Genomic DNA, 22,245 nt, shown 5'->3' with positions numbered 1-22,245 from the left:
AACTTACTGCTTAGATTATTAATTGTGTATTTTTATGAGACAAAAAAAAGTTCAGACCAGAATTGTCACTTAGGGTAAAGTTAGTACTTTTTTTTTTTGGGAATTAGCCCTCATTCTTAAAGTTTGCGAAAGTTTTAGCACAAAACAATCTTGAACTGTGCGGTGCATAATTTATGTGACGAACTACCTCGTTAAATGCATCAATTTTTCACTAATTAAGAAATTTAGATTAAATTGGTTCCCAAGTATTCCCTAACATTGATCTTAGCCGTTGATCAAAGAGAAGTAGCTCATTTCCACAATGTGCGAAGCGCTGTCGTTCGATCTCAAAAAAAGCAAGTTCAGAGAAGAAATACAGATACAAAGTTAGAAGTGGTGAAGAAGATTTTACTAATTTTGCTTTTCTTAGGAAAACCAATAGACATTTGTTAATTTAAATAAATTGTTTTGTAGAGTGCTTGCTCTGTGATTTTGCTTTTGACTCTAACAAGACAAAGAAAAAAATGGCAAAGTTGGAATTGGAATGAAAATTCTCAATCTTGCATGATGCTTTCATTCGTGTTTCAATTGGGTTTTAATTGTCAATTTGCATAGATAAATTATGCATTGATGGTCAAGATACCCACATAAAAACTCGCAGGATAGATGATCCATGTCAAATCGATGAAATGTAGCTCTCGTTTATGAATTTTATCAAAGTATAATGTTATTTAAATCAATAAGTAGTGCTTAAGGCTCAAAATCTCGGGTTTAGATTAGACTTATAGCTGTTATCCTAAGGCAGGGTTTGGTTTGGGATCGTGTGATGATCGGGCGGGTTTACTTGAGAATTACTCTTCTTATCTCGAAACTTACTAATCCTCTTGAAAGACAACTATTCACAAATATGAGAAGACTGCTTATTTTTTTTAAGTATGTAAAGTTGTTGATTGCACTATAAAATGTTAGTAATTTTTTGAAAAATAATGTTTTACTTATTATATGAAGTAAGTTTCTTATCTAGGTTAGTAAGTTTAAAGACTCAAGAAAATTTTTTATCTCTTACCAATTTATTAGTAAATTTGCCCCGAGTAATAAGTTTTCCAAATTAAAGGTAATTTTGGAAGTAGCATGAATTGGTTAGCATCATTTGTAACTCATGAGAAAAAAAAGTAAATAGCAATATATTGTAAGCAGTTAAATTTTGAGATCCTTTCTTGAACTTATTTTTCCCAAACCTAACAAATTTTTTCCAGTTTTTTCAGAATGATTGGTCTAGACGTGAATTCAGGCTCGAGATTGAGCTCGATTCATTTAAGCTCGACTGTCGAGCTAGGAGAGCCCGACCCGAAACCTGCTTACAAATCAAGTTAATGCTAAATATTGTGATGCATGAAAGGACGGATTGTAGTCGTACAAGAATACTTACTTTCCCTTTAAAGTGGTGGCCTTAAATTTATGGATTAATACCACGAAAAATTAAAAAATTGTACACCTATAACAAATTTACCAAAAACTATTTTTTGGACTACAAAAAACTCCAAACTAGTACATCTGTGACAATTTTACTCCAAACTATTTTTTTGATGACCAAAAACCCCAAATTAGTACACCCGCGATAATTTTACCCCAAACTAATTTTTTGACCATAAAAAACCTCAAACTGGTACACTCGTGACAATTTTACCCCGAACTAATTTTTTGACCATAAAAAACCTTAAACTGGTACACTTGTGACAAATTTACCATCCGTTAGTTTTCGTTAAATTTTACTATCAAATTGCTAAATTTAATGACATGTGGCAGTTGATGGATGTATCAGTTTGGGGTTTTACCCCTCTATTTGTCACAAGTTTACCAATTTGTGATTTTTTGTGATATTAATCCAATTTAATGGAGGGTAAGTTTGTCACAAATGTACCGGTTTGGGGTTTTTAGTGGTAAAAAAATTAGTTTGGGGTAAAATTATCACAGGTGAACCAATTTGAGATTTTTTTTAGTCAAAAAATTAGTTCGGGGTAAAATTGTCACAAGTGTACCAGTATTGGGTTTTTAATGGTAAAAAAAATAGTTCGGGGTAAATTTATCACAGGTGTACCAGTTTGGTATTTTTGACGGTCAAAAAATTAGTTCGTGATAAAATTGTCATTTGTGTAATAGTTTAGGATTTTTTCGTGGTATTAACTCCAAGTATTTTTCACATCCACTTCTTAATTTTTCCCATCATTCCTATTCCCAATTTTTTTTCCCTTAATTCCTATGCCTAATGGATATATCACTTGTATAGTTCACGGGTCGGACGTCTCGGATCCGATTTCTAGTACTTGACCCGGGAGGGGATCTGGAGAAAACCTAAACGCTACACGGAAACCCCAAGCTCTTCCTCTTCCTCAGCCTCATCTTCCTCCTTCCGTCGGTCGAACGAAGGAGAGGGACGCAGCCATGGCTTCGTACGACCTCACGCCGCGCATCGCGCCGAACCTCGACCGGCACCTGGTGTTCCCCATCCTGGAGTTCCTCCAGGAGCGGCAGCTCTACCCCGACGAGGAGATCCTCAAGTCGAAGATCGAGCTCCTGAGCCAGACCAACATGGTCGACTACGCCATGGACATCCACAAGAGCCTCTACCACACCGAAGACGTCCCTCAAGGTCCCTTCTTCTCCGTTGTTGGTGGTTTTTGTGCTTCCCTTGTTTTTTTTTCTTTGTTGATTTCTGTGCCTGAGCGCTAGGGTTTATACAGCGAGTCTGCGATTTTGATTGGTGCGGGCGCGCGCGCGTTTGTTGTGTGTAGATATGGTGGAGAGGAGGGCGGAGGTGGTGGCGAGGCTCAAGGCGCTGGAGGAGGCGGCGGCGCCCATCGTCACGTTCCTGCTGAACCCTAGCTCCGTCCAGGAGCTGAGGGCCGACAAGAGCTACAATCTCCAGATGCTCAACGATCGATATCAGGTAAGGTCACGCAGCGTTTGGTGTGTGCCAGGTCATATCATCGATTAAATTGAAGCTCTCTCTCTCTCTTTCACACACGCTGATGCGAGCCCCTTGTACACGTCTTTGTAAAAGTAAAAGCTTTGTCACGTGCAGCGATTTGCACTTGTTCGTGGAGCCAGAAGTGCCGTATTTTGATTTCTCGAGTTTGGTTATACTGCTTGTTGTTCTGCTTATGTTATTGAGTTAAGTTTATGATATGAATTTGGTGTACTTGGTGGTGCGGTTTGCCAGATCGGTCCAGAGCAGATAGAGGCATTGTATCAGTATGCCAAATTCCAGTTCGAATGCGGGAACTACTCAGGTGCTGCCGACTATTTGTATCAGTACAGGGAACTGTGCACAAACAGTGAAAGGAGTCTAAGTGCATTGTGGGGAAAGCTGGCTGCCGAGATTCTGATGCAAAACTGGGATATTGCTCTCGATGAACTTAATCGTCTGAAGGAGATCATAGACTCCAAGGTTTTGGCCGCATACCCGACTGTTGTATTCGGAATTGATCAAATAATCCTTTTCTTGGTGAAATTGATAGATTAGTTTTTGTTATTGAGCCCGGGTTCAAATTGTTCATGCTGATTTCTTTTGCAGAATTTTTCGTCCGCTCTGAACCAAGTGCAAAGCAGGATATGGTTGATGAATTGGAGTCTCTTCATCTTTTTCAACAATGAGAATGGGAGGACTCAGATCATTGACCTGTTTAATCAGGACAAGTATGGTTCTTTATTTCCCTGTTTGATCAATCTTCATCTTTTATGCATTAGGCCTTAAGAAAAGTTTCTGCCCAAGATGTCACTCATGCTCTTCATGTGGCGTTGTATTAATACGTATTCACTAGCGTGATCTTGTTGAATAAGTTTGTCTGAAAATAATTTAACTTTCTTCTTTGCAGGTACTTGAATGCCATTCAGACAAATGCTCCCCATCTTTTACGTTATCTGGCCACTGCATTTATCGTCAACAAAAGAAGACGCCCTCAGTTCAAGGATTTTATCAGGGTTGTTCAACAAGAGCAGTATTCCTTCAAAGATCCAATCACAGAGTTTTTAGCATGTGTCTATGTCAATTACGACTTTGATGGTGCACAAAAGAAAATGAGAGAGTGTGAAGAAGTAAGTTTTTTGTCCTGATGCTACTCTTGATTCATTCACAGTATTAAGGTGGATGCGAGGCTTCAGTTTAAATCCTCTTTTTGTCTTGGGAAGGGGGAATTGATATTCTGTTTTTAATAGGAAAGATATGCTGCGTGGTCTTTGAAATTTCATTTAGCCTTCTTTCTGCCGTACCATGTTCAGAAGTGAAGTGCTGTAGCTTGGACTGTGGTCTTACTAATTGTCATTCTCTGCAGGCGATCTTGAATGACCCTTTCCTTGGAAAAAGAGTTGAGGAAGGGAACTTTTCCAGTGTGCCATTGAGAGATGAGTTTCTAGAAAATGCCCGCCTTTTCATATTCGAGACCTACTGCCGTATACATAGAAGAATTGATATAGGGTATGTATGTGGTGACGGAATGTATAATGTAGTTCCATGTGAAGGGATTGCTATCTCTCTTTGGTTGCTTGAAATAATTTGCATGGCAATGGATATTGATTGCTCATCTTATTTCTCCTATTTTTTAGTTTTTTTGCTCATTTAGCCGTTGTTTGGCACTTCGTGCGTGGAACATACCCTTGGAAGAATTGGTAAATGAGTAACATATGATAACATGAATCGAAGTTTTCTTCTCTTGCTAGTAGCGAGTTAGGTGCCCTTATTGCTTACTCGACACTTGCAGTTCGAGAAAGTAGGTCATAATCTGAAAGGAAGAAATCATCCAAGTCACATGATTAGCCTATCTAGAAGGAAGATTTAACTTAACAGACAATTTGAAGTTAATCTTCTCACAGCGTTTTGAAAATCTTTGATATTGCTTTGAGCTCTCTTATTCGGAAGCTCGTTTTGGGGCATCCAATGCGACTTCATTTTATTCTCATAGTCTTGTCTGAGTGATAATACCACATAGAGTTAGGAGACTCCTCCCATGACGGTTCTCATATGATATCATTCGAGTGAAGAGGTAGCAAGTAGCAATGTGATCATCTCCACTGCAAGGGGTTTAAAAAGAAATTGGGAAAATGTGTGGCATTCAGCTCTATAGTAGTTGGACTGACCCTATTCAAACATGCAAGTTATTCTTGGGGGAGAATATAGTTTCTTGTTGTCTTGATTTAAATCAATTCGCATGCAACTCTTATGATAGCAAAAAAACACCAGTTAAATACCATAACAACTGGGGACCTTAACATGTCTAATTTGCTTCTACTGTTTTCTTGAAGATTGTACGACCCAAAATTGTTTTCTACGTGAAAGGAATAGCTGTGATGGACTTGGTAGACTCTGTTCTTGAAACACCTGATGCATGGTTTCCAATTATATACCACGTATAGAGGCTTCTTAGACTCTGTTCTAATTGTAGGATTTTATTTGCAGGGTCCTTGCGGAGAAACTGAATTTGAATTATGAGGAGGCTGAGAGATGGATTGTCAATCTTATTCGGACTTCAAAACTCGAAGCCAAGATTGATTCCAAATCGGGGACTATTCTCATAGAACCTAATAACCCCAACGTGTAAGATTGCCTACAAATTCCAATCTCTTCACGAATTTTTGTTGATCGTTATGATATCTCAACCACCACCTTTTCGTGTCACACTTGGGTGTCTTTTCTTTCTCCACGTCGGTAAATTAAGTATGCTGATCTTATAAGCACTTTTGTTTTTATCCTTTCCTGCAGGTATGAACAACTGATAGACCATACGAAGGCACTCTCAGGGCGCACTTACAAGCTAGTCACTCAGGTTCTGGAGCACGCACAGACACAGACTGCTCGATAACTTTGGTTGCTGAAGATTTTGAGTAGTACTCTTTTTTTTAGGGTTAAGGTGTCTTTTACTTTTTATGTTAAGCTTTTGTCCAAAGGAAGCTTATGTTGTGAGAGATGAGAAAAGTTGAAATTTGTGAGAGATCATTCACGTTTGCTTACCAAGAATCCTTGTTGATTATTTGTATTGACAGATGCCAAGTTGCAATTTTGCTCTGGCCATTAGAATATTTTGTTCAAGCGAGAATGGAATGTGATTCGAATTTGCTCCGTATTAACGGAGGTCCATCGAGGCTTTCATATGGCATGGATTGAATCCTATGATCATACGTTTCAGTTTTCGGTTATTAGTCTCCGATGCGCTCTTGAAGGCATCAGCTATGGCTCTTAACCTGCGTGTCCGCGACGCGGGACGTCCTGAGCGAGGTTTAGGACATATCCGATTGCCCCTGCTCAGGGATCGATCTCATGGAACTTCAATCGAATGCAAGTTCAGCTGATGATTTTCAATCGAGATTACCTAGCCGGTTAGTAAATTAGATATTACAAATCTGGTCACTTCGGATTTCTTGTTCTCTCTTTCCAGTTCGACTTGTGCGACAAAGACACGAACAGGAAAGCGTCCTCTTATATAGGGGGGTTCGAAGGTAAGAACCCGATATATTCGGGAAAAGTGTTTTCGTTATTTTAGGGAAAATGATTTATTTTTTGAGAAAATGACATAAATGATCCATAAACTTTAGTCTACTATGTAATACGGTATTTGAACTAAACTTTAGCACAATATACAATTTGATCTCCGAACTTTTAAATTGTTCGATGTGATCTCTAAATTTTTTATATATGTTCAATTTGATTCCTAGACTATATAAAAATGTTAATGTTAAATGCACCAGTTGTGTCTTGATCCCTTTAGAATTCAGGTCCCGGGCGGTGTTGGGCCGGGCCTAACCATCATGCTATGGGTCCGGATCGTCTAGATCCGAACACTTGCCCGTGTTTCATCGACCGGACCGACCCGAATTTATGCTTTAAGGCTGCTCTTACCGGCATGCATAGAAAACACTCGCTCTCTCTCTTATCACTTGGTTGTTTAGATCGCGTCGCGTTCGCTCAGGTATGCTCTCTTTCGCCGGTTCTGCTAGATTTCTCGAACGCGACATGTCTCGATTCTGTCTCTATGTTTTGATGTCCGACAGAGTTCATCGGAAAATCTAGAGACTATTTCCAGTTATACGAGCCGCCACGACTCATTTCTGTGAAACTTCCCCCCCTCCTTTCTTCTTTGTCCTCTTTTGCGATCGATTCGAATGCCCTGGATCCCGTCGCGAGTCTTGTTCGTACGGCGAAACAGTCGGAGTGAGATTGCTTGGGCTTGCTCTGTTCCGGAAGAAGGAAGGGTCGTCTGCTTGTTGGTTTCTATCGGTATCTATCTGGTGGAGTTCGTATCCGACCTTTTGTTTTCGCTCATATGGGTTTTGGCTTCCGGACATGCAGCTCCTAGGTATAGCATAGACTTATTAGCAGACGAATTCGCGTTGTTGGTCGACGTTCGAACCAGGCCTACTAAGTTCTAGAACAGAAGATCATAGTTATATCTCTTTCGTCTGCTGCTCTGGCAATGCTTCTCTGGGTGATGTGTTTTATCATGCTCGTTTTGGGCAAAGTTTCTGTCCCCACAAATTCATTAGTATCTTTATTCTCTTGTTTGGTTTTCCCAGGCAAGTTTTGGAGGACTGCTTAAGGAAGTATCACGCAAATTTTTGAGCCTTCGCTTGAAAGTAGTGGATCTCACATGGACAGTCGGTTGGAAACTTCACAGGGTAAGAACTTATTCATCCTTTGATGTTCAATTCCTTTGCCATGACGAGAGCTTATATGATTTTAGGGACAGAGAAGCTGTTTGAAATTCGTCTGCTGTCGGGGTTAGGAGAATTTTAAGTCTAGTAGATTTCCTAATAAGAGTACTCTTGGTGCCCCTTGTGGAACTCTTGCGCGCGCCCCCCCCCTCTCGCACACAAGATCTGCTGTTTGCAGGGATGTGCTCACACGTCCTTTCCATGACAGATTTTGAAGGGTTGTAATGTGTGTAAGAGGGGCTATTTATGCAGCAAGTGGATGTTATGGTTATTCATAGTACATTACTTGATGATTTCAGTAGCTTGACTTCTTGAGATCTTTCGTGTCACTGTCCAAATGAATACCGGCTATTGGCAGTTTAGTCCATGCCGACTTCTAGACTGGAATGTCGAGACATCTACCTCTGTGCCCAATCTTTTTCTCTATGTTGGTTGCCTGTCACTACACTACCTCTCTGTACTGAAAATAAAAACACGCATTTGATGAAGGAATTTCTGGCAAATTGTCACATCCGGTCTATTAGTTTGACCATGGAAATTTTTGGCTTGCCTTAAGTGTATAGACTTGGTCGCCCTATCCTCCTTCCAAATTGAGAATCTTTGCATTGTGGGTGCTACAGATAAGATAAACAGCAAGAAGATCGACAAAGGGGTTGATGTTATTAAGGAGGATCAGCTTTCCTCGATCAAAGATAAGGATGTCTCGGAACCCATTCCAAGTTCTCCTGGAAGTATTCCAAAGGCCAAAGTTTTTGATCCAGAAGCTGGGGGAACTGTTGGACCTAATGCAATTGTTAATGACCCTAACATTACTGGTGAAGTAAACATGGAAGCGCTCATAATTCCTGATGATGTAATAAGGGCTGGAGGTTTTGGGGCCAGAGATGATATAAGTAGCTTTCTTCCAGTTGCTAGTGATTCTACAGACTTTGAAGCTGCTCTGCGTGCCGCACGAGACTATGAGGAATTGCAAGAGGAAGTATGCAGACCGGGCCTTGGCTGGACAGAAGGTACACAAAGAGAATAAGCTACCGCTTCCTACTTTCGTACCTGTTGATGAGCTTGACTTCTTTTGTACTTTTACACCATTACCTCGATGAACTCTCTCTTTGATGTACATAGTTGTCTCTGATGCGCAAATTTGAGTCTCCTTGTAAATTTTGTTGTAAGTTTTGTAACTCACAATTTATGAACTTAACTCAGAATAGATGAATATTTTCAATTGACAATAGCTTAGTTACATTATTGTGCCTTTCTTGATGGATCTGATTCGCAACCATAATTTTTTCTCTTGCCTTAGCTCGTGGAAACAATCCTTTATTTTAACCACCTATTAAGCAGCTATATTTGATAGCAAATGCTCGACTGCGACATGGAAGTCATTAAAATTGGCTCTGCTGGTAATGAAACGAAAATGATGGCATCGCCAAATGGGTCACCATTAATGAGTCACAGTTATTCATTAAGCTTTCACTGAGCATGTTTAGGCCGGTTACGCTAATAAAAGCCAATAGTGAAATGAACAAGTCGGTCTATGCAAGCAAAAATATAAATGCCATGATTTTGTTCCCGCAACTTGTATTGAGATTTGATTATCTAAACAGAAATTCTGCATTCGTTGTGTTTCCAAATATCAATCCAAACTAAAGATGTTCTTTGAAACTGAACGCACCCAAGAAAATCCAAGATTCAATGTAGCAAACCCCTTCAACCTCGTGTCAATGAAATTTTGCTTTCATTCTACACTGCTGCATAGTTTATAACTTATCATAATGACAACCTTCACACCGATCAGGTCCCAATAATCAGTGAAAACCACTCCGGCAGGAGACCAGCAGGTCCATAACTAGGAAGATCTTCACATCTTCACCCTCATTTTCTTATTCTGGTTTAATACATAGAGTGACAAGGTCCGAGTACACGAAGGGCTAAGAAGTTAACTACCGTTAAGAAAAAATTTCTATTATTACCCACAGTGGCACACCGCACCAAAGATGCTTACATAAGAAACACTGCATGAAGTCCCTATACCTCCAAATCTTCACTCTTTGACAAGGCTCAGGGGTTCACAAGAAAGAGTCAGTCTAAGTGGTGTCCTCCTTCCTCAAAATAACTTTATACTAGCAAACCATCCTTTTGAACTCTAAAAGCAAATAACTAGGAGCTATGTAAGTAAACAGATACAAATCAACATGAAATTACAGGCTTCACCCATCCACCCATGACTTCTCTTCAGTTCACCATACACCTCTGTATTACAGCCGAAAAGGAAGAAAAAGATTCTAACCTCTCTTATCTCATTCAAACATTTGCATCCATGTAACTACGCGACATAAGCAGAAGATTTCAACTTCTTTGGTGGCGGATTTCCTCCCGACAAGATTACATACGAATAGAAGCACAGCATCGCAGCACTACATGCACAAATGAAAAATCAAACGAGTCACTTTACCGAATTCACAGTCTAGTAAGCAAAGCATTTCTCTGCAACAACAGAAGTACCTGATAAGAACATTAAGCCCTGTTGGAAATACTTTCTTTGTCTGCATCCGTGACAGAAGAGGTGAGTATTAAAACAAAGAACCATCCAATGAGTCTCTATATGCAATCTATAGGAAATGCCCAGGCATGCGCTCATGCACATCATACTTTCACAGATTAAGAGCATCATAGGGTATGGTGCTTGAGACCTACCAGAGAGTAAGTTTGAAAGTTCTTCCAGAAGATGACAGCAGAGAGGACTGCAAGAGAAAAGAAGATGCATAATAAGCACAGATAAGCTCGGAGAGATCTCCACACAGAAAAAAGAAGATGCATAATAAGCACAGATAATCTCGGAGAGATCTCCACACAGAAATTGTGACCAAGGACGTCCATTAACTCAAATGCACATTATGCAACAGGTCAGTGCCCAGACCATACAACTACTCCTTTATACATATCATACAATAACTACTATGATCAGCATAATGGAATCATAATTGCAAGTCAGGCTTAGCAGGTTTTGATTTAAAGAGAGAAGATTCTTCTTAGATTGTTTGAAAATTGTACTTGAAAGACCACAAATTAGATAATCGAGGTTAAAAAGCCGCGTTCTTTTGTAAAAACGTAGACCTAAAGATCCAATGATAATCAAATATTGCATCTCCTAAACAAGCGAGGTTCACTTCCAGAAAATCCTCCATTTGAAGGAGCAGAAGGACCTTTAACAAGCATGCTGATTCATCTCCACAGTCCTTTTGAAGCCATGCTCAAATCTGTCACTAATTCCGTCAGCAGAAAGTGAAAGTACAACCAGGTTTCTATGCGGAAATTCTACATTGCCAACAGTTGAGTCCGCTATAACAATATACACACTTCATTTGGTCAAGTAGTTATATTCACTTGTCATAAATAATGAGCTCCAGTCCCATATGCAAGGTGCATAAACACTGATTGTGGACCCAAAACAGTCCAAAGAATACAAGATTTACCATTTGATGCAGAAAGCAAGGTATAGAAAATGGAAAATACCACGCTGATACTTCCAGGTTATCTATCATATGCTTTTTGCTTGTACTACTCATAAATATAAAGATGAAAATTCACGAGGATGGATTAATAGAATAACAAGTACCTATTTGTCCTAAAATGAAAGGCAAGCTGGATTTTCCTTCCCTCCAGATCTTCAAGCTAAGGGTGCTAAGGGCTAGTATAGCGCCTCCAAATAGTACACCATTGCCCAGAGCAGTTGGATTTCTGGAGAAAATGAAACCAAGAAGTCCACCACTGAAAACTAGACCGCCTGTTAGACGAAACAATAGGATTGCCTGAGTAATTTTCCTCCTAAAGCTGTCAAATTACAAACTTTAACAGGTTTAAAAGTTGAACATGTAAGATGGACATGTTATATTTACTCAAGTGATCAACAAGACAAATCTCAACTGCTGTTCAACAGTGTTGAACTAAGATGGGGATCGATGGCATGCATTACAAATAGGCCTCAAGTTATAAGTTCTTATGATGATCAGCAACGAGGAGTTCATATTCAGCACACTCACCAAAGGGAATTCCAAGACAAAAATCATGAATTTTAGCAGCCCTCTTCGGCTCCGCGACACCCTGTTCCTGTTCGGGCTCACTTATTCCCATATTTTCAGCATTATGGTCTTCTATAGATGTATATGACTTTGCTGCCCCGTTCATTTGCGATCTTGATGCGTCATCTATGTAACTGAAAGAACTTTTGTTGCCAGGGGAAGTAGTCTCTGGGCCACGTCCTTCAAGACTCATGACGACCGATGACTGTACAATGTTCCAGTTATTATACAAACATTATGAAGCAAAAGAAAAAAAAGGGAAAAAAGAGTATGACTCCACTATATCTAAACTGAATTTACAGTTGAAAACTTCCTTAATGGACCAAGATAAAGCCGTTGGTAGGATACAATCTTCTTACAATAATACTTCCTGATACATGAAATCCCGGAAATGAACTTCATAAAAAAGTAGCAGGCAATGAGATAACACAAAACACTCTCCACTTTCACTCCCAATGTAGAATGAAAAGCTCTGTCTTGCAGAGAATCTATAAGCAAGTCACACTAATGCTATCCTGGGCATCTGGCTACTGTCTACAAACATGCTTGAAACACCCGAGGATAGATCCCGAGATGAAGACGCAAATATTGGGTCAACGATATCTACGGCCCATTAACGGCAGAACGATGATTCTTAAAGAATATCTCTTCCTATATTGGAAAAAGATTCAAAAAGCTAGTCCAGTGTATGGGAATGCAAGAAATGCAGTTGAAAAAACCATTCTGATTCCATAATGCAGACATCGCAAAAGAGTTATGCAACATAAACAAATAGACCACATCATCCCAGTTGCACAATTCGATTGCAAGGCACGTGAGACTCAATGAACAAGCACAAATACCATGATTCTCAGCAGCAGGTACTCCTATTACGGCCGCACGTAAGAAAATCAAGAACGTCGGCGACGACCCATATTGCGTATCCCCAAAAAGACAACTTTTTGACGCATCCCTCGAGCAAACAAGCGACACCCCGCAATGCGTTGACCCCGAGCAAAGCACAATCGAAACAATTCCGCGTCCGCGTACCTTCGATCGATGGTTCTGGAAGGTCAAAGCGGAGAGCTTGCGCAGCCGGAGCTTGCGATCGATCGCGGAGAAGCAGGAGAGCTGAGACGGGGAGACGGTCGCCGCTGCCGCGGTTGATGATGCCATCCCGACGGCGCGAATCGACTCCGGGAATCGAAATCGAAGGCAAGAAGAAGAAGGAGGCAGAGAGTTCAATCAGTAGAGAGAAAAGGCTGCGTTTTGATTTGATTTGACTTGTTCGTGATGGTTTAGGTGGGGGGAGTTAGGCTGCGTTTGGTAAATGATTCCATTCTTATGTTCCAGAATTAGTTTTGAAACGAAAATTAATTGTAAATTTTTTTATTTCCAGGCATAAATTTATATAAATTTATTCTCAGAATCAGTTTTGCAACAAAATCGAAAAGTATGAAAACAAGAATCAGAAATGAAACTTTTTCTTCTTCTTCTTGATTTTCTTTCTCACCTGTGGCTGGCCACCGACAACTGGCCCCAAGCCAAGGCTGGCGAGGGCATCGCGGCCCTTGTCGGTGGTCGGCGAGGGCTGCCCTCGCCGAATTTGGCATGGGCGACCCTCGCTACCGCCCTCGCCAGATTCGGCGACCTGGACATGGGCTAAGGAAGGGGAAGAAAAAAAAAAAGAAAAAAAAGAGAAAAAATATTTAAATATTTAAAATATTATTAATAAAAAGAAATTTTGTGTAGTTACTAAACGCATTTATGTTCTTTTTCTATTTCAATAATATAAATTTTAGACGGTTACTAAAGCGCTTTCAAATTCTTAGAAATTATTTCTGGGAATGAAATAAAAAATAATCATTTCTGAGCAGAAATTGTTTCCGAGAGCAGAATGGTTACCAAACGCACCCTTAGGGTGCGCATGAATACCATTCTCGCGCTCTAACTATTTCTCAATGTAAAATGATTTTTTTTATTCTGTGTCTCAAACAATTTCAGTATTTTAAGGCGTTTAATAAACCGTCCAAAATTTCTATTCCTAGAGTAGAAAAAAACAGAAATACGTTTGGTAACTACACAAAATTTCTGTTCCCAAATAATATTTTGATAATATTTTGAATTGTTTAATTTTTTTTTCTTTCTACCCATTTTCTTCTTTGGCCATGGCGGTCGCCGGCGACCGGCGGCCAAGAACCGGGCCACAGCCCGAGGCCCGGCCGAGGGCGTCACGGCCCCGCCGATCCGCCGGCGGAGGCGAGGGTCGCCCTCGCCGGCGAGGCTCGGCCTCGCCCGGAGGTCGCCTTCGCCGTGGATCGCGACGGCGAGGCTTGGCTCGCCAGATCCGGGCGAGGCCGCCTCGCCCAGGCGGCAAGGGTCCGGCCCTCGCCCTCGCCGGCGAGGGCGACCCTCGCCTCCGCCGGCGGTTGGCGAGGGACGTGACGCCTCTCGCCTCGGGCGTATGGCGGTCACCGGCGGCCCATCTGGGAAGAACAACACAAAAATAAGAAAAGAAAAAAAAAGAAAAAAAACTGATTCTCAAAATTGTCTGAGAAACAAGAAGCAATTTTTTTACTTCTTGTTTCTCTTCTAAAATCGTTTCTCGGCACAAATTTTTGCAAAAATGTGCCCTGGAACAAAAAGTTTACAAAACGCATTTCTGTTCCCAAATTATTTATGGGAACAAAAGAACAGAAATTTTCACTGTTTGGCACGTTGCCAAACGGGCCCTTAGTGGCCAACTCGTCCATGTCTGTCTTTATTCGGAAAATTCTAACACAGCGAAATCACCCAACATGAACGAAACATTAATCCCATCGGATGATCAGATTCTTTTCCTTCTTGAATAGCCTGTGTTTTCCCACGAGAAAGAAACATTTGACACTTTCATTCTCGAACTTCGAAGAGTTGTGGGTGCGGTTAATTTAATTACTATACTTTTGATTAGCGTAATGGTTTCGAAGACCGAATCGGCATTACGAACCCAAATAGGCTGAACTCGTCGAATTGATGAGAAAAGAAAGGAGAAGCCCGGTTTGTGATTGAACAGGCCTGCAATACGTAGAGAGGATTGTGGTTTGGGCTTTGCTCTACTACCGTTCGACATTTTAAGCATAGGGGCGATCAATGGTCAAACCCAAAATGATGAGCTTAAACTATGCTCTTACGTGAGAAAGTCCGTCCCGTTCAGCTTCGAGATGGCATCGATTCGGGCTGCTATTTATATGTAAGTTTTTGCCATGGGTGGATTTGGGTAATTATTCGGCGCAACATTCAATTTTTGAAATTTATATCTCGAATTTTACAAAATCAATTACAATGAATCCTTGCGGCACCGACGATATAATTGTATTCGCACGAAAAAGTAGCATGACAGTTCGGAATAGTATACAAGAGCATGCGACACAAAATCTAGCGAGTATTTGACAGAAGTTAATGCTAGGTGCATATTAACATATAGTTTATCGATCATATTATTATTGAGTTGTCCATTTTATTTTATTTCCATATATTTTAATATGTAACCAATTCGCCCTAGAAGAATGTTACATCAAATCATGCGGTCAGAGTTGCAGGCAAAATTTGGCCGGAGCCAACGCCCTATTTCGAAGATTATGCCCGATTTCGAAGATTCAGAGGGAAAATTGCAAAAAAAGTTGAGAGTTGGAGGCTACTTGCCACAATCCCAAAATATTAGGGGGCAAAATGTCAATCCACCCGCGCGACAACGATAAATACCAAGAAGTTGAGGGGTCGATAGCAAAAGCCCAAACCGCGACGAAAAAGTGGCAAAATGGCGAAGAAAGACCAGAGGAGGAGGCGCATCCATATGAACGAACGGTGGTGAAATTGGCGCTTCTTCGCGCCATTTGAAAACCCTAACCACCTCCGCTCCCATCGCTGCGATCGCCGGAGCAGAGCCATGGCGTTCCTCCTCCCGCGCCCGCTTTCCCGTTCTCTCCGCCTCGGAGCCTCTCGCGGTGTCTCGTTCTCCTCTCTCCTGAGGTGGTCCTCCGCCGGCGCCGGCGGCCAGGTGAGTTGCTCGACAACCAAGCAACTCGGTTGAAGTTTGAGTTTTTTTTTTCCCCTCTTTTTCTGGGTAATTACGAGCGCGTAGGGACGCGCCGCGGATGGCGAAAGCGAAAGCTGGCGGTTTTTTCTGTAGCTGTGAGTGTGGACTCATAACTCATTAGGGAGGGAGGCTTGTGTATAAGCGTTTCGTGCCGGACTGTTCGGGGGGCAGGGGTTCTTGTCTTTCTCGGACGATGTTGTTTTTCTTAGTAACCGGAGGTCTCAGTTGTCTTGAAATCTTCACCTAGTTAGAGGGTTTTGGTATCGTGCTTGTTTGCTTTTGGTTTGGCATGTCTGTGCCCCCCGGTCTTTCTGTTATGTGATGTTTTCTCCTCCTCCCGTCGACAGAGCATCGGAAGGAATCCAGTTTCCAGAACAAGGGTGCCCGCATGCTGCCTTTCCACTGTAGGTAATCAGCCATTGTTGGGGCTCACTCCCTTCCACCATGCACGTATCTTATTGCTTCCATTCTTTGTCGATGATAGTATGCTGGGAATTGTCAGAACGCAAATTTAGCCTAACTCTTTTGCCCTCTTATGAGTTGACTCTAACTGCCTTCCAATTTTCAAGGCTCTGGTTTTCAGTGGCATGATTTGTAAAGTTATAATGTCCCTACTATTCTGAAAATTAGCTGGAATTGTTGGCATTTGGTAATGGGATTCTGCTTCAACAATCTTAAAATGCTGTAACTTGAAAATGCATTTTACAAACTGTCTCACAGGGTAGCTTCTCTGGCATGTTTTGTTTGGTTGGACGACACTTTCTTAGCTTTGTGAGTCACATTCTTCATTCGTATGGCTGCTGGAAAAGATGTAACTTCACATAGCACTGATGCTTCGTCATTTGGAAAACACGTCCAGCAAAAGTTCTTTTGCTGGTTGAGTAGTTGAATTGGTCTTTGATGGTGGTTAGGACTAATTTCTGAACTTGATGCATGTTCTTCCAATTTAAGTTGAAGAGTTGGATTTTGAACGCGATGGACTTCATGATGATGTGAAGATGATGGAGAGAGAAGATGCCCTACGTCATGCTCTGGCAAGCCTTGCTGGTGAATTTGGTAGGGAATCCATGCTGTCTTTGAGGCGATTTTTCAGTTCACGACGTCAACCAGTAATATCTACTGGTTCTTTAAAGCTTGATCAAGCCCTTGAGATTGGAGGGTTACCGAGGGTAAGGACCTCTTTCTATTGGAACTATTGAGATAGAGATAGCAAAGGCTGGAGGCAGAAATTTACTTACATATTTCTGCATCGCAAACATATACACGCAGAGGATTATTTGATAAAAGTTTATAATCAAAGAGAATATCTCTATAACTGGAATACATTATAGATATTTCGTATATTTTTAATAGTGAAGGTAATGGTTTACTTGGTCACAAGGCTATGGTTATGTCCAGTTGATCGAGATAGCTATTACCATGGATTTCTTGACAATTGCACATCGGATTTTAGTTATGGGAATTGTATCAAATGCATTTTCTGTCAAGATCGATTGTTGGTAAAGATAAGAAGGCTTGTGTTTAAGCTTAACTTAAATCTTGGAACTACTCTTAGACATGATTTATGAGCAACATTGTAACATATTGCCTGAACATATAGCACCATGGTAATTACTTTATGGCTGCTTTTAGCACTGTCTATTATCTTTATGTTAAGTTGATTAGGATTGAACTTTTAATTTCTGTTGGATATGAATTCTCCATGTCCAATTGTTTCTTGCATAAAGAGTTTGAGTTGAACATTTTGATATGCCTGTGCTGAAGTTTTGAATTTTTTAGATTATTCACGCCCTTGAGCCCAAAAATAAAAAAAATTCCATTCCATTTTCAGGGTAGAATTGTTGAAATATATGGGAAAGAGGCATCTGGCAAGACAACACTTGCCCTTCACATCATTAAAGAAGCACAGAAACTTGGTGGTATGCGTCTGTCTTCTTGCAGAGTATCTGTTTTTAGGCTAAGATTTGATTTCTCTTGGTCCTGCCGTGAAGATAGCAAGCTTGTGAGACCTTTTTGCGTTTTTCAGAGTTAGTTGTGTTTCTAAGCAATTGTTTACCTATTCTGTATCTGACTCTTAAGTCTCTTATTTGATTATTTTGAATGGCATATCATCAGAGAGACTGTTATCTTCATCTCCTTTAGTTTTTCTTTTTTTGAGCAGGTTATTGTGCATACTTTGATGCAGAGAATGCACTCGACCCATCACTCGCAGAATCAATGGGCATAAACACAGAAAATCTTCTTCTTTTCCGTCCAAATTCTGCTGAAAATTTGCTTAGTGCAGTTGATACACTGACAAAAAGTGGGTCCCTAGATGTCATTGTCATTGACAGCGTAAGTGGTTGGCTCTTCTCTTTGTTTATCCCTTATTTTAACTAGAACTCTTTATGTCCCTTTAGTATTATTTATCTTTACGCAATATTCTTCTAGAGCAAATCTAGTGTTTTATTTCTTCAATTTCTTTTGTTGGTTTCTGATAATGCTTGTTGATAAAGTTGTCTAATACTACTCCCGTAGAGAACACAGGTTGTGATTGAAGGGTAGCATGCTTTTTGTGGGCCTATCTCTCTCTGGTGTTACTACCATGCATTTTTTCATGCCTTTTCATATGCCTGTGGCATGCATTGCTCTTGTAGGTCGCTGCCCTTGTGCCCCAATGTGAAATTGATGAACCAATAGGCAGCAGAAACAAAGACATACAATCAAGAATCATGACACAGGCTCTTAGAAAGATCCATGGTTCTCTTTTCCAGTCGAAAACTCTCATTGTTTTTGTGAATCAGGTTTATTTTAACTTCCATTTCTTTTGCATGGGATGACTTGTCTCTTGTTGGAAGAAGGATGATGGCCACTAAACCATGAGCTTCACTCAATTTCAGGTTAGGTCAGATCCAAAATATGGTCACGCATTTGGAGGACATCGAGATGAGGTTACATGCGGTGGAAATGCTTTGAAGTTCTATGCGGCTGTCCGGATGAGACTGGTCAGGATGGGATTGCTTAAAACGGACGATAAGGTAAATGACCATTTGGTTTCGGTGAAGAAGATAACCTCCCTTGATTTTTGGAGATACTATTTCTTGTGGGGGTCACTGCAAATCAATTAAAGATGCTATCTGTTACAATGCTACTTTCTTAAGGAAGCATTTCAAGTAATTTGGACCACTTTAACACGTTTTCAATGGTCTTTATACATGTAATCTTCTTCCACCGTATAGTCTAAGCTATTAGGTTGCATATTCTAATTTGGTATCGGAGTCAGGTTCAATATCTTAAAGTATCCCTGTTCATTTACTTAATGGATTTCAATGGGCCTATATATATAATCTTTCTCTAGTAGTTGCATTTACCCATTTGTTGGAAGTAGAGGATTTTTCTCAAATTAATGCTCCGTTTGTTTCGCGGAAAATGTTACGTTTCTGGAAAATGTTTTCCCAGAAGTCATTTTCCTGGAAAATGACACAATTTTCCGGTGTTTAGCTGAAATCTGAAAAAGTCTCGGAAAATATTTTTCGTTGTTCGGTATGAAAAAGATTTTCCTCCTTGCAATACTTTTAATAATTTTTATTTATTAAAAATATTTTTAATTTTCTTTTTTTTCTTTTTCTTTTTCTTCGTTTTCCTTCTTCTTCTTCTCCGGCAGGTCGCTGGCCACCGCGGCGGCCGGCAACCGGCCACAGGCAAGCTCGAGCCTTGCTATGGGCCGGCGAGGCTCGAGCTGGCCGGTCGCTGGCCACCAGTGACCGGCTGAGGAAGAAGAAGAAGAAGGAAAAAAAAAGAAAAAGAAAATAGTGAAAATAAATGGTGAAATCAGGGAAAATGTTTTCCTCTTTTGAGAAAGAGGAAGTCATTTTCCACAAAAGTGAAGGAGTTTTGTCCATAGGAAGGAAAATATTTTCCGTGGGAAGTTATTTTCCGTGAAACGAACGGAGCCAATGCTATGTACTTTTTCCACGGGATCAGTATTTTTTATTAATATGTTCCAGCCATGCAAATTTCTATGAATTAATTGGTGGAGCATGTAGCGTCCTCAATTATGCTTTTGTTAGGCTCTAAAAAATTGGAAGGGAGCAGAAGTATGACAGGATTTGCTCATTACGATCTTGTTCTGATTTGTGGGGAAAGCTGATCTATTTGAATATTTGTGTGAATGAAACAAGCTCTTCAAGATGGAGTTTTTTTTTTTTTCTTAACTGTAAATATGAGAATGTTTTGACTTTCAGAGGGTTGTTTTTTTTAGTTGATGGAATTCAGTTTCTAACTTTAGATTGTTTGTACAGAGAATTTTCTTGCACAATGATTTTCCAATAGTATTTATCTCTAATTATCTGTTTGACATTTACTTTTGGGCGGCAATTTCACTAGCCAACTGGTCTTCGGGTTTGCGTGGAAGTGGTGAAAAATAAGTTGGCACCCGCTAAGAAGAAAGCTGAACTAGGAATCATGTTTGGAAAGGGTTTTTGCTTGGAATCTGAGGTCTTAGAATTGGCCTGTGATCATGGGATTATCTGGAAAGAAGGATCCACATACAACATAGACGGGGAGGTTTTCTGTGCTAAACATGAAGCGGAAGAATATCTGGCTCAAAATGACGGGGTCCTTCAAAAGATAATCATGATATTGAGGAGTCATCTGCTTGAAAATGAAGAGTGATGACACTAGGTCCTTGGTTGGGTGAGGATGACATGTCCTTAGGCGATTGAGCCATTCTGGACAACCTGCCTAACGCCTTTCTGTTCTTGGTGGTTGGAGCAGGTTGACATTGAATGACAAGATATGACCTCATTGAACTGCAGCATTTGTATGTGCTCACATACGCATGGATTCTTATAAAATGGGCTTGTCAAAGATCGGCTCCAAAAAGTGAAGCTGATTTGTTGTGAGACGCCCTTTTAAGTAAACATCCTGGGGAGGAGTGGATATTCATCTCCATGGCTTGTAGATTGCCCAACAATCAGGATCTTGCCGAGGCAATGGTGATTCTAGTAACTGTCTAATTGCCACTGGTATATTAAGGTAACTTTTTCGCTGTAAATTGGTCTAGATCATCTGGTGCTCCATTATTTTTGAGTTTATACTTCTGTACGACAGTTAGTTGTCTATCAGTAGATGAAGTGGAACTTTTTCCCTTTTTCTTTTTTTATAATTACTGTCTGTACTCTTTAGTTCAGTGGAACTCCTTCTGTTTCTTATCAAGAAAAGAAATAAAATAAGTTATTCTGATTACTTTCTGATGAAAATCTGTGCAATCGCCTTCTTCATTTGTCTTGATTTATATGCTCTTCCTCGATTTCAAAATTTTAGAGAGAGAGTGAAAATTAATTAAAGGACAGGACAAGATGTCCCCTTAATCGATGGTGCAAGTTCATTTGTCTAGATAGGATCACTTTGTTAACAATCCCTGATGCTGATGTAGATCCATGACAAGACTGATGACACTTGATTAGTAAGACCCAAATGCAACGGCGCTAATCATGGTGATTGAATCGGAATGTCAATGGACCACGAGGCTTGAACTTCAACCTCGGAATTCATTAATCTCGGTCCAATCTCGATAGCAAGATGAATCACGGTTCCAGTATGATTTTACGGCTTTTGACTATTGTGGCAGGCCTAAAATTCCTACCATCCAAATAAGAATATCAACAGGGAATCAATGGAGTGGGCGAATGCTCGAGTAGGTTGTTTGACGAGTTCTATTCATGAAGATAAGTTCTCTTGGTTAGAAGTGAACTTTCGAAACTATAAATACATCCCGGGACTCCGTGAGTCGTGACAAAGTGGAAAACCCCTTCTAAGAATATATTATGGAAAAGTCTAATATGATTTTAAAATGTTATGGGTTAGATGGCTTTAAGATTTTTATTCTTTTTTGGTCAGCGGCTTTATGAATTTGAGATGCTCAAAGTTTTAAAAGTTGTTATGAAAGTGTAATCGAGTACTAAAACTTTTAAAAAGTTCAATCAAGTCCTAAAATTTATCAAATTGATTCAATCAAGTCCTTCCATTGATTATACTTTTTGAAAGTTTCCTTCCGTTGATTACACCTTTTGAAAGTTTTAGGATTTGATTGCATTTTCGCGACTAGTTTTAGAATTTGATTGCACATTTTAAAAATTTTAGGACTTGATTGTATTTTTTGAAAGTTTTAAAATTTAAATGGACTTTCGTGATAAGTTTTAGAATTTTTAATGCACTTGTCCCTATAAGAAAAGCAAAAAGTTAACCACAACAAACACCTCGAGTACAAGGAGCCTGCAAAGAGTTATGCTTTTGTCATGTATATGCACACATGTGAAGAGGGTGCGAGCGCATTACTCAGGGAGTTTCGCATCCGTTACGAAATTCGGTTTCCACGTGCAATTATAAGGATGAGCTCGTTGCTGTAGCCTGACTACTGTGTAAGCGTGCACGAAACCGAAGGCCTGCCGT

The 22,245-nt window shown here is 40.2% G+C and overlaps 4 protein-coding genes across 8 annotated transcripts; 3 read left to right on the top strand and 1 right to left on the bottom strand.

The window, feature by feature from the left end:
* Nucleotides 1–2,346: 2,346 nt before the first annotated feature.
* LOC115665125 (eukaryotic translation initiation factor 3 subunit E) lies at nucleotides 2,347–6,109 on the top strand. The gene is made up of 8 exons (XM_030587010.2): nucleotides 2,347–2,629; nucleotides 2,772–2,926; nucleotides 3,200–3,427; nucleotides 3,554–3,675; nucleotides 3,855–4,074; nucleotides 4,311–4,453; nucleotides 5,432–5,569; nucleotides 5,735–6,109. Exons 1-8 carry the CDS (start codon nucleotides 2,422–2,424, stop codon nucleotides 5,832–5,834), a joined length of 1,314 nt encoding a protein of 437 aa, XP_030442870.1. The 5' UTR covers nucleotides 2,347–2,421; the 3' UTR covers nucleotides 5,835–6,109.
* A 775-nt stretch (nucleotides 6,110–6,884) lies between these two features.
* Nucleotides 6,885–8,909, top strand: LOC115674811 (uncharacterized). 4 transcript variants are annotated; one of them, XM_056302942.1, is made up of 3 exons: nucleotides 6,885–6,938; nucleotides 7,543–7,644; nucleotides 8,301–8,909. In XM_056302942.1, the coding sequence occupies exons 2-3, from the start codon at nucleotides 7,617–7,619 to the stop codon at nucleotides 8,705–8,707; spliced, it is 435 nt and encodes a 144-aa protein (XP_056158917.1). In that variant the 5' UTR covers nucleotides 6,885–6,938; nucleotides 7,543–7,616; the 3' UTR covers nucleotides 8,708–8,909. The 4 variants fall into 4 exon arrangements, with proteins under 4 accessions (XP_056158917.1, XP_056158919.1, XP_056158918.1 ...); XM_056302944.1 differs by having other exon boundaries at nucleotides 6,886–7,246; XM_056302943.1 differs by having other exon boundaries at nucleotides 6,886–7,257.
* A 712-nt stretch (nucleotides 8,910–9,621) lies between these two features.
* Nucleotides 9,622–13,057, bottom strand: LOC130134927 (protein FATTY ACID EXPORT 1, chloroplastic-like). The gene is made up of 6 exons (XM_056302940.1): nucleotides 12,789–13,057; nucleotides 11,721–11,964; nucleotides 11,297–11,464; nucleotides 10,375–10,421; nucleotides 10,183–10,223; nucleotides 9,622–10,094 (listed from the first exon to the last, which is right to left on the bottom strand). Exons 1-6 carry the CDS (start codon nucleotides 12,912–12,914, stop codon nucleotides 10,004–10,006), a joined length of 717 nt encoding a protein of 238 aa, XP_056158915.1. The 5' UTR covers nucleotides 12,915–13,057; the 3' UTR covers nucleotides 9,622–10,003.
* Nucleotides 13,058–15,533: 2,476 nt separating this feature from the next.
* On the top strand, nucleotides 15,534–20,946 carry LOC115674810 (DNA repair protein recA homolog 2, mitochondrial). Of its 2 annotated transcripts, none has more exons than XM_030597325.2 (8): nucleotides 15,534–15,774; nucleotides 16,161–16,221; nucleotides 16,765–16,982; nucleotides 17,645–17,732; nucleotides 17,975–18,147; nucleotides 18,450–18,596; nucleotides 18,693–18,830; nucleotides 20,179–20,946. In XM_030597325.2, exons 1-8 carry the CDS (start codon nucleotides 15,664–15,666, stop codon nucleotides 20,464–20,466), a joined length of 1,224 nt encoding a protein of 407 aa, XP_030453185.2. In that variant the 5' UTR covers nucleotides 15,534–15,663; the 3' UTR covers nucleotides 20,467–20,946. The 2 variants fall into 2 exon arrangements, with proteins under 2 accessions (XP_030453185.2, XP_056158955.1); XM_056302980.1 differs by having other exon boundaries at nucleotides 15,614–15,774; nucleotides 16,161–16,217.
* Nucleotides 20,947–22,245: the final 1,299 nt, after the last annotated feature.

The sequence above is a fragment of the Syzygium oleosum genome, unplaced genomic scaffold, assembly GCF_021117445.2.
Source record: "Syzygium oleosum isolate NSW1041296 unplaced genomic scaffold, Sole_v2.1 Sole_v2.25, whole genome shotgun sequence".
NCBI classification, from domain to species: Eukaryota; Viridiplantae; Streptophyta; class Magnoliopsida; order Myrtales; family Myrtaceae; genus Syzygium; species Syzygium oleosum.
Note: the sequence above shows the minus strand (reverse complement) of the source record. Positions and strands in the feature narration are given on the sequence as shown.

Coding starts and splice junctions, on each gene's coding strand:
- LOC130134927 (XM_056302940.1), bottom strand. CDS start 12,914: ATGGCATCATCAACCGCGGCAGCGGCGACCGTCTCCCCGTCTCAGCTC. Junction 10,224..10,374: donor ACTTTCAAACTTACTCTCTG/GTAGGTCTCAAG, acceptor TCACGGATGCAG/ACAAAGAAAGTATTTCCAAC. Junction 10,095..10,182: donor GGGCTTAATGTTCTTATCAG/GTACTTCTGTTG, acceptor TTGTGCATGTAG/TGCTGCGATGCTGTGCTTCT.
- LOC115674810 (XM_030597325.2), top strand. CDS start 15,664: ATGGCGTTCCTCCTCCCGCGCCCGCTTTCCCGTTCTCTCCGCCTCGGA. Junction 18,597..18,692: donor TCATTGTTTTTGTGAATCAG/GTTTATTTTAAC, acceptor ACTCAATTTCAG/GTTAGGTCAGATCCAAAATA. Junction 18,831..20,178: donor TGCTTAAAACGGACGATAAG/GTAAATGACCAT, acceptor CAATTTCACTAG/CCAACTGGTCTTCGGGTTTG.
- LOC115665125 (XM_030587010.2), top strand. CDS start 2,422: ATGGCTTCGTACGACCTCACGCCGCGCATCGCGCCGAACCTCGACCGG. Junction 2,630..2,771: donor CACCGAAGACGTCCCTCAAG/GTCCCTTCTTCT, acceptor TGTTGTGTGTAG/ATATGGTGGAGAGGAGGGCG. Junction 5,570..5,734: donor GAACCTAATAACCCCAACGT/GTAAGATTGCCT, acceptor CCTTTCCTGCAG/GTATGAACAACTGATAGACC.
- LOC115674811 (XM_056302942.1), top strand. CDS start 7,617: ATGGACAGTCGGTTGGAAACTTCACAGG. Junction 7,645..8,300: donor TCGGTTGGAAACTTCACAGG/GTAAGAACTTAT, acceptor TGGGTGCTACAG/ATAAGATAAACAGCAAGAAG.